At 53.6% G+C, this 10,247-nt stretch overlaps 1 protein-coding gene across 1 annotated transcript; it reads right to left on the bottom strand.

Moving 5' to 3' along the window:
* Positions 1–914: 914 nt before the first annotated feature.
* KRT8 (keratin 8) lies at positions 915–8,665 on the bottom strand. Its single transcript, XM_065932060.1, has 9 exons — positions 8,221–8,665; positions 5,581–5,789; positions 4,884–4,944; positions 4,137–4,232; positions 3,371–3,535; positions 2,973–3,098; positions 1,995–2,215; positions 1,818–1,876; positions 915–1,342 (listed from the first exon to the last, which is right to left on the bottom strand). Exons 1-9 carry the CDS (start codon positions 8,563–8,565, stop codon positions 1,170–1,172), a joined length of 1,455 nt encoding a protein of 484 aa, XP_065788132.1. The 5' UTR covers positions 8,566–8,665; the 3' UTR covers positions 915–1,169.
* Positions 8,666–10,247: the final 1,582 nt, after the last annotated feature.

Below are 10,247 nucleotides of genomic sequence, written 5' to 3'. Positions count from 1 at the left end.
CAGCAGCTCTGAGGGGCCAGGGAATCCACCCAGAACTCCAGGAGTAGTGGTAGTGATGATAGTGGTTACAGAGCCAAGTACCAGAGACGCCCTGCTACTGCCCTGAACCCTGGAGACCGTGTTCCTACGAGATAAGCAAAACCCCTATACACACTCCACAGAACCCACCCACACCCATATACACACAACACACCCTCCACGTGCAAACAGAACACACACACCCTTTACATACTCCACTGTATATCACATAAGCACTGCATGTAAATGGGTGGGAAAGAGTGTCGAGGAGCCATGGGCGTGGTTTAGACTGTGAGTGGAGCCAGGAAGGGGGCATGAGTCCATGCCAAGTCCCTATCCCATCTTGGCTTCTAGAAACTGTGGGTGTGACACACCCAGCTGCTGAGAATGGACTCTAGATCTCTGCAGGAACTTCCAGCGTCCCTAGGGCTTCCTTGTCCCCAGGTGCTAAGGAATGAAGATGGTACAAAGGCATCTCTGGCCACCGAGAAAACACCATGTGCCTGGTTGAGGAGTACAGGCCTGAGAACTGGATGGTCCAGGGTTCGAATACCTGATTTTTAGTTAGGCCAATTATTTGGTCTCTCTGGGCCTGATCCTGATGCCAATCACCTGTGAGGCCTACAGAAAGGAAACCCTCCTGATCTTCCCACCCAAAACCTGCTCTGCTCCCCAGCAAGGTTTGCTGCACAGATAAAAGTCAAGTGGGGTATTTGAGACCAAGGCATCAATGAGTTTTTCAGCAAAAATAGTCTCTCTGGGAACAGCCTGGAGGAGGCCAGACTCTCCTCCACGTGGCCCCCCGCCCCAGCTTCTGATCCCAGAGATCCCAGAGAGAGGCCTCCTGACAACCTCTCTCCCCACCTCACAGACAAACAAGGGGTGCACACAGCATAGCGGGTTGGCAGAGCCAACTGAAGCTTTATTCTGAAAAAAGATACTCGAATTGGATTTATTCTGAAAAAGACGCTTACGTTGGCTTTTAGTTGGGGTCATGGGCAAAAGGGGCAACCCCAGGCAGTCGACTCCCCCCGGGTGCGGGCAGAGGACAGGGGCGAAACCTCAGGTCTCCCATGCACATGCTCCCCCACACAGCTCTATCTGCAGGAGCCAGTGAGCGGGGGAAGGCTGGGAGGGACCGCAGGAGCCTTTCACTTGGACAGGACATCAGAGGACTCAGACACCAGCTTCCCATCGCGGGTCTCAATCTTCTTCACAACCACAGCCTTGGAACTGGTGCGGCTGAAGGAGCTGGGGCCCCCGCCAGAGCCCAGGCTCAGGCTGTAGTTGAAGCCAGGGGTCCCGTAGGACGAAGTCAGTCCACCTGGTCGGGAAGAGACAGCCACGTGAATATGGGAGGCTATGCTCACATCAGGTGCTATTCCCCTTATCTCCCTGACACTCCAGAAGTGGTCCCCAGCGGCCCTGGTTCACTTCTCCAAGATGATTGGGCGAAAACCAGGAGCAGGGTGGGACAGGGCTTTGCTATTAGCTATATGACCTTGGGGAGATGTTAGAGACTTGGGTTCAAGTCCTAGATCAGGAAAATCCCCTGGAGGAGGGCATAGCAATCCACTGCAGTATTCTTGCCTGAAGAATCCCATGGACAGAGAAGCCTGGTGGGCTACAGTCCGTAGGCTTGCAAAGCCTCGGACACGACTGAGTGACCGAGTACACATGCACGCATGCGTGTGACCTTGGACAGGACATTTAACTGGGCCCCAGCTTCCTCAGCTGTACCAAAGGGAGCCATATAGGAGCTGCCCTCCTGCCCTGGCCCCCAAGACAAGGACACTCACCTGCGTAGCCACTGGTGGTCTTGGTGTGGATACTCATGTTCTGCATCCCAGACTCCAGCCTGTACCCAGAGGACACATGGAATATCAGGACCAATCCTTGGCCCTGAGGACCCAGGTCCCATCTCCCACACTCCAGAGATGGTACACCAGGGGTGGTCAGAGAACCCCCACACCTACCGGCTCTCCTCGCCCTCCAGCAGCTTCCGGTAGGTGGCAATTTCCACGTCCAGGGCCAGCTTGACATTCATGAGCTCCTGGTACTCACGCAGCTGCCGTGCCATGTCCTGCTTGGCGTTCCTCAGAGCAGCCTCCAGCTCAGCCAGCTTGGCCTGAGCATCCTTAACAGCCATCTCACCACGCTGCTCAGCGTCAGCGATGGCAGCCTCCAGGGAAGCCCTCTGTGGGGGGAGCAGACAGGTAAGCAGGTAAAGTAGAGTCTGGTTGCTTCCTCTCCTTCTCCCCCTGCACCCACTCTCCCTTTCCCCTCCTTTAGGGACCCCTCTCCATGACCTGGACTAACCAACTCCACCCACCTTATTCCAGGAAAATGTTAGAGGGGACTTTCCTCATGGTCTAGTGGTTAAACATCTGCCTTGCAATGCAGGGGATCGATCCCTGATCAGGGAACTAAGATCCTACATGTCAGCTACCTACTCTCAGCCCACGAGACACAGAGAGTGCACATGCCACAACTAAGACTCAAAGCAGCTGAATAAATAAAATTTCCTTTAAAAAAAGGAAGAAAATGTTACTGGTGGGTGAGATTCAGGAAGCGAAATGGGGGATATGAGCAGCTTCCAGATCCCTCCTGCACACACTTCTCACCTGGGATAAGATACAGTACTATCCCCACTCCCAACAGGACTAGATCTCTGCTTTCTAAACCCCTTAAGGCATCTGATATATAAGCACCCTGATTTATAAGACAGATAAAGCAAGCTTGGGGAACCCATCCTGGACCTCCAACCTACCTGCCCAGCCCCCTGTGACCCCTATTTTGACCCCTCAGCCTCCCAGAACAGTCTGGACTGTAGCTACCCCCTCCAACTCCCAGGATCCTTTCCCCAACCCCCAGACACCTCACTCCTTTCTGTACTATCTCCTCCCACCCAGAGGTGTCCCAGGACCCTCTCCCATCCCCAGCCCAGCCCATACCTGGCCTTTGAGGCCCTCGATCTCTGCCTGGAGACGGCTGATGTTCCGGTTCATCTCAGAAATCTCCGTCTTCGTGCGACGGAGGTCATCCCCGTGCTTCCCAGCCAGTGTCTGCAGCTCCTCATACTGCAGAGGTGAGACGAGGAATGAGGTTGAGAGGGGACCCCTGGTCCCTCCGAGGAGAGAGTACCCTCAGCCAAGTCATCAGAGCCCAGGTCATCTCACGCCCACCGGGCTCCGTACCTCTGAGCCTGCAACATCCCATCCCTATCTCCCAGCACAACTCGGCAGCCCCACTCCCAGCAGGCAGAGTTTAAAATCTCGCTTTTCCCCCAAGGAAGGACTAGCACCCAGCACTACCCTAAAGGGGAGCAGCAGCTTGTGACCCTGCTCCTTACCTTGATTTGGTACATGGTCTCGGCCTCGGCCCGGCTGCGGTTGGCGATCTCCTCATACTGGGCCTTGACCTCAGCGATGATGCCGTCTAGGTCCAGGTTGCGGTTGTTGTCCATGGACAGGACCACGGACGTGTCAGAAATCTGAGACTGCATCTCACGGATCTCCTGTGGCAGGAAGGGGAGGAGGTGAGGCCCTGGCCTTGCACACAAGGAGTCCCCTTCTGTAGAAGGGCCTTCCACAGAGGACAAGACAGTTAGGGCGGGAGAGATGGCAAAGTTCCTAAAGAAGGAAGATGGGTCGAAGACCTGGAACTTGGAGGGAAGTAAAGATGAAATGAGGCCAGGATAAAAGGAAACCCGGCTTTGGGTGAGAGGCCAGAGGGGCAGAGCCCTTCCACACTCTCAGCTACCCCCAGAGCTGGGGCCCCTGCTGGTGCCCCCCCAGAGGGCTCCCATACGGCCTAAAGGATCTATCTAAACCCTTGGGACAGGGCAGGTCTGAGATAGCCAGGTCACCACTCTGCATTATGTATGATGACCTTGGACAGTCTCTTTTAGTTCTCTGAGCCCATTTTCTCATCTGTGAAATGGGATAATAAACCCTCCCTCATGCAGGGAGACAGGACATAAAGGACATCCATGCCAGGTTACTATTGGCAGTTGGAATTATTCCGGGTTGGGCCCTTGTCTGTTGGTGCACTGGCGGGGCTGGAAGGAGCCTTTGATGGGGCCAGGGAACTCCAGTCTCCAGCAACTAAGTACGTACCTCTTCATACAGTTGCCTGTAGAAGTTGATCTCATCAGTCAGCCCTTCCAGGCGGGACTCCAGCTCTACCTTGTTCATGTAAGCTTCATCCACATCCTACAGGGTGGGGAAAGGGGAGCCAGAGCTGAGTGCCCACTCCTGACTCCAAACCAGGGACACCCAGTGGCCTATACTTAGAACTTTCTAATTGCCTTCCCACCTCAATGATCCAGTCCTGTCTCTGCCCCACCACACCTGTACTCCCAGCCCTTTTACCTCAGCTTCCTGCACATTCCTCCTCCTCCCGCCTCTTCTCCCCCTCCCCCTCGTCCTGGAAGCCTTCTATAGCTGGACCTCCAGTTCTACTGCTCCATTTTCTTAACCATGTCCCAACAGCCATGAGTGAAGTCACTCAGTCGTGTCCGACTCTTTGCGACCCCATGGACTGTAGCCTACCAGGCTCCTCCCTCCATGGGATTCTCCAGGCAAGAATACTGGAGTGGGTTGCCATTTCCTTCTCCAGGGGATCTTCCTGACTCAGGGATCAAATCCAGGTCTCCTGCATTGCAGGCAGATGCTTTAACCTCTGAGCCACCCATAGTTCTATCCAAATGCACCTAACTCTGTCCTTCTATGTTCAGTACCTAGGAGACACCCAAATGTTGTCCCATTACTTAGAAACATTACAGAACAGAAAGCCTAAGCCTCCAGCCTGAGTGTCTAAGCACCAGCCTTCTGTGTCTGGCAGGGGGAGGGGTGCTCCCTCACCTTCTTGATGATGACAAATTCATTCTCCATGTCTGTGCGCTTTTGGATTTCTTCCTCATACCTAATAAGGCAGAGACATAAAATCAGAGGATGAAAGGGAAAGGTGAGGTTGCCATGAGTCTTTTGAGGGGGGCAAGAATATCTAGAAAATTCAATTAATGGAAATGTAAAAAGATATGAGATGGTTGTTGGTCTGGTCATTCTGCCCCAACCAGCTACTGTCTCCCCAGTCTTACCCCACACCATCCCCAGTCAGTGAGGAAGCCTAGAGCAGGAAGTGTCTCTCCAAATCCACAAATATATATTGGATTAGGCATATGAAGAGAGCTAGTAACAGTGACTGACATGAGACCTTTGACAGAACTTTCTGGAACGTGCAGGAAATCAGGGATAAGGAAGAAATGGGGCCAGGGCTGTTAATATACAACAGAGGCCTGTTGGCTACCTCTGTCTCCCATCTTAGATTTACTATGTAAACTCTAGAAGATAATTTGTTGTCCAAATCAAGACAGTTCTGCGATTGAAGAGGGGAGGGGAAGTGCTATTAACAGTGGACATAAACCTACACTGTCCTGGGGTCACCCTAATTATACTGGACTGCACTGCCCAAAAAGCAGAGGGCCTTGGGTCTGAAACCTCTGGTCCCAAGTGGCCAGGCAGGGTGCGATTATTTCAGTTGGGGAGGACGGAGGCTCACTTGGTCTTGAAGTCCTCCACCAGCCCCTGCATGTTGCCAAGTTCCACTTCCAGCTTCAGCTTCTCCTGGGCCAGAGTTTCCAGCTGCCGACGGAGGTTGTTGATGTAGCTCTCAAACATGTTGTCTATGTTGCTCCGGGCAGTTTTCTGCTGCTGCAGGAGGTTCCATTTGGTCTCCAGAACCTTGTTCTGCTGCTCCAGGTGCCGCACCTGTATGATGGGGCAGAAAAGTCCACAGTCACATCAGGCCAGGGCTCAAAGTCTGGCACACAGCAAGCACTGTTTTCCCTTAACCCACTCCCCAAGCAGTTGGGTCTCCAGAACTCCATTAGTGCTGGGCTGCAGGGAGATAAGGGGGTACATGGTTGGAAGTAGATATCTAGGAATTATGTTGAAGTTATACTTTCAGGAAAAAAATAGGTACTGAGGTTGTATATTACACATCAGTAAAAGTAGCCAAGTTTTGATTAACACTTTTCATGATTCAAAGAAATATAGATGGTTCATATCAAACAGTCATGATTATTCTTTGGAGTGACTTTGAGACTCATAGATTACAGGGAAACTTCAGTCCTACAGTCTGGAAAGCACTGGCCAGAAGACCTAGGTTTTAGCCTAATGCTGCTACTGATCTTGAGTTGCTTCCCCTCTCTGAGGCCAAGTCTCCTCAACCCTGCAATGGCCTAGAAGATCTCAGGCAAGCCCTATCCAAACCCCATCTCTGTGCCGAAGGCACTTTTAGCAGGGTAAGAGCAAGCAACTAGGTAACTCTGTCTGCAAACGGAAGACCCTCCTCCCCACAGCCCTCTCTTTAAGTTCTCCAACATCCAACCCCACCCTACTCCATCCTGAATCCACAATCCTGTTTTCCTGTCCAAAATACAAAGGTCCTAGGTTTCTTGGGTTTGAGGAATCCTGTTTTTAGGATGAAATTAAGCCATGTTGGAAGAGAAATTTTTTTAATGAAAGAATAATAAACTGGTTCCAAGAAGAGGAATGCTTTTTTTTTTTTTTTTAATTAACCCAAAGTTGGAACTACTTTTAAATTAGGAGGACTTGGAAGAGAAGTTTGTCTTAAGGGTTTGGTTCAGATCCAGCAAATCCATCTCTGTAAATCCGTTTCTTCCCCAGCTCATTCTGTCCCAAAATTATAAAAAATAAGTAATTATAACATTTACCCTTATTAGACTGCTTAATGTAGGCCAAGCACTGCTAAGCTCTTACATACATTATATGCTTGAATAGGCAAAACCTCTTGGATTTAGGGGATTAGGGAGCCCATTTTGTAGATGAGGAAATCAGATTTAGTAAGTTAGCCCTTCAAAGGAAAGGGTAGAGCACTAGGGACCTTTGGCCTCTGCTTAACTACTCACTGGGAAGACCCCAGAGCTAGAAAAAGGCAGTCAAGAAGTCAAGTCAAGGGTCCTTAAGGCCAAGGAACCAGCAAGCCCTCCCCAAAAACAGGGGAGGACCGGTGTCCCAGGGGACTCCAATTCTTAAAGGCGCTAATCTGCCCCAGGATTTCCCTCCTTCCCTTCCCACAATGCCTCCCAGGAGCCAGTCAGCAGAGAGGAACCCGTCCTCCAGCGCCGGGGGCCCTGGGGCCTTAAGGGAGCAACAACCCCTCCCAACCCCAGGCTGCAAAACCCGGCCTGGCGCCTGCCCTGGGAAAGTGGAGCCAGCCCATTGGGGCGGAGCGGAGGAGGGAAGAGTGAGGGGACAAGGGCCGAAGCGGTGGAGGGGAGAGGGGCGTGGGCGGATAGGCGCCTTATCTGAAACCATAAATCCTGGAGTTTAAAAAGATGAGAAACGCGGGTAGGGTGTCCCACGCCCTCAGACTTTGAATCCTGCATGGGCTTTCCTGAAGCCAGTCCCTGGCGTCCCACCCCACCCCACTCCTACCCCACTCCACCCCTACACACCCCCCACCCACCACCCTCCATCCCCACCCCGGAAACCCCAGGTGCTAAGTGCTCCCCAGGAGACTAGGAGCGGGTCTCCAGCACGCAGCCTCTGCCCCTCACCCCTCCGTGGGGGCGGGTCTCTGCCCCGCCCGGCCCCGCCCGCAAGGTCAGCTCCCGGGGCCCTGGCCAAGTTGTGACTCATCTTGATGCCCCCCACTCTCAGATCCCTGGGACGCCAAAGGCCTGGATCAACATTTGCCTGCTTGAATCAAGACTGCTGCTTCCTTCTCCTAGAATCCTATCAAATTCCTTTTTTTTTTTTTTTAATTTTTTTAAAGCACAGGAGCACTCCTGGAAAGGCCCTTGGGGCCCGGATAGGGAGAAGGGTGATCCTGAGAGAAGAATTCCCCTCCCACCCAAAGCTAAACACCTGGAACACTTCGAGGCTGAGAGCTTTACAGACTTGGGGTGAGATGGGCGGGTGAGGCAGGGGTCCCACAAGATTTAGAGTCAAAGCCTCTAAGATCCCTCCCTATCCTTTCCCCTGACCAAACCTAAGTGCGCAGAGGGGCCAAGTCACTGGTCGGAAGGCAGAATGTTGCCAGAGTGGGTGGGGCCCAGCTGGACACCAGTGAGGGGCTGGAGATGTGCCCATGGAGGGTGGGGTGACCAAGAGAAAGGGCTGGGATCCTGGTCCAGCCCCAGGCACTGCCAGCCACGGAGAGGGGAACCCTCACCTTGTCGATGAAGGAGGCAAATTTGTTGTTGAGGGTCTTGATCTGCTCCTTCTCCTGGGTGCGGACGGCCTGGATGTTGGGGTCCACCTCCAGCTTGAGGGGGCTCAGCAGACTCTGGTTCACGGTGACAGCTGTGATGCCCCCCAAACCTGGGGCCCCACCGTAGCTCCCAGCCACACCCATGCCGGTGCCCAGGCCGCCCCGAAAGCTGCTGCCGCTGCCCACTCGGGAAAAGGCCGAGGAGCTGATGCGGGAGCCGGGCCCACTGGTGTAGGAGCGGCTGCTGAAGGACCTTGGAGCGGAGGTAGACACCTTGTAGGACTTCTGGGTCACCCTGATGGACATGATGGAGGCTGGAGAGGAGGCGAGGAGGCCGAAGCTGAGTAAGAGTCGAGGAGTTGAGAAGCTGCTTCTCGGTGGGGTACAGCGCCCCGATGGCCTTTTATAAAACAGAGCCCAGCCCATGAGGAGGGGATTGGCCTTGTAGCTGAGTGGCTAGGCCCTGAGGGGGGCAGGGCCTAACCTGACACCTGCCACCTACAGGCCGGACTCAGGTGGGGGCAGCAGAGAGCTGCTCCCACCCTGGAGCCCACGCCTACACCACCCTGGAGCCCAGGAAAAGGCAATTCTGTGAATGTAAAAGTGCAAGGACACTGCCAGCCTCTACAAGTTCCCTATAACAGAGCTTGCCCGGGGCTGCCCAGCCACTGCAGCCCCAAATCCTGGGTCTTATCTCCTTCCCTTCTGTGGGAAATAAATGCACAGACTGGGGAACAGGGCCAGCAAGGGACCCCTGGCATTTGAGTCTCCTCTGAGCAGCCAATACTCCAAAGACACCACCCTGTGTTCTTTCCTCCACTTCATGTGATTACAAAGGTCTGCCCAGGCCGGACACTTGGGTTCCAAATCATTGAACCTGAGGTCAACCATTTGCCTGGTTTTTCCTCAGTTACTGCTGTGCCCTCAGCCCCTGGTGCAGTGCCAGGAGGCACTGGGAAAATATTCATGGAATGAATGAATGAATGAACACACACTGTCTTAGCTATGGGGCTGTATGTGAAAGTTAAAGTGAGATCCAACACAGTGCTTTTCCAGGACACAATGCCGTGGTGTCTTTCTCTTCTCCCAAGATCACAGGATTCTTGGGACTGAAAGGCACAGAGAAGGATGAACAAGAGCTAAAGGGCAGGCTGGGGGGAGGTCAGGAGAGAAGGTGGCTGCATCGGGGGCTTCATCTCATTGCTCATCACTGCTTACAGGAGTCACTCCCATAACCCGCAGTGGGTGAATCGCAGGAAAGAGGCAAGACTGTGAGGTGGGGGTGGGGTGGGGAGCACCAACGGTGAGTCAACCGGCAGCTGCGTGTGCCCTCCTTCTCTTTCTCTTCCCCGGCCACCCCCCTGTCCCCCGCTGGCCATAGGAGAAGGAAAAGAATCCTTGCACCTGTCTCCCCAAACCCATTAAGAAAATGAGTCAGGAGAGCAGGTTGGGGCACCGCATGCACCTGCAGAAGGCTGGAGAATGGGAAGTTGAATAAGGCACCCAGGGCCTGGGTGGGGCAGGCTGTGGGTGGAAAGCACAAGTTTTGGGTCCCCAAGGCAGAGATTCCAGTAGCAATTACCTAATGGCTGGGGCTGGATTCTCTGATAGATCCTGCGGGGCATGAAATGGAGAGGAGTGGGTGGCTGTTCACTAGAAACCAACCGATTCCCTGGAGGAGAGGGACAGGCGGCCCGTAGCCCACAAGCCCCAACCAATGTGACTGCTACCATGCCTGTCCCCAGGGCAGGTGAGTGGATGACTGTCCGTCCTTCTCCAGCAGACATCCCCGGGCACCCAGAGCATAGGCACAGAGACCCTTGCAGAGGGACGGCGAGACCCAGAAACCCTCTCCCTGGGAGACAGACAAATCCCATAAGACAGACATGCAGATAAGCCACCTCAGATCACACATACCAGACCATGCACACATACACACAAAAGAATGTACTCTGAAGTCCCTTCCGGAAAGACTAACCCAGAGACTC

Source organism: Muntiacus reevesi, chromosome 4 (assembly GCF_963930625.1).
Source record: "Muntiacus reevesi chromosome 4, mMunRee1.1, whole genome shotgun sequence".
In the NCBI taxonomy this organism is placed as follows: domain Eukaryota; kingdom Metazoa; phylum Chordata; class Mammalia; order Artiodactyla; family Cervidae; genus Muntiacus; species Muntiacus reevesi.
This window is presented reverse-complemented; position numbering and strand designations above follow the sequence as displayed.

Coding starts and splice junctions, on each gene's coding strand:
- KRT8 (XM_065932060.1), bottom strand. CDS start 8,565: ATGTCCATCAGGGTGACCCAGAAGTCCTACAAGGTGTCTACCTCCGCT. Junction 3,099..3,370: donor AGACCATGTACCAAATCAAG/GTAAGGAGCAGG, acceptor TCACCTCTGCAG/TATGAGGAGCTGCAGACACT. Junction 2,216..2,972: donor TCGAGGGCCTCAAAGGCCAG/GTATGGGCTGGG, acceptor CTCCCCCCACAG/AGGGCTTCCCTGGAGGCTGC.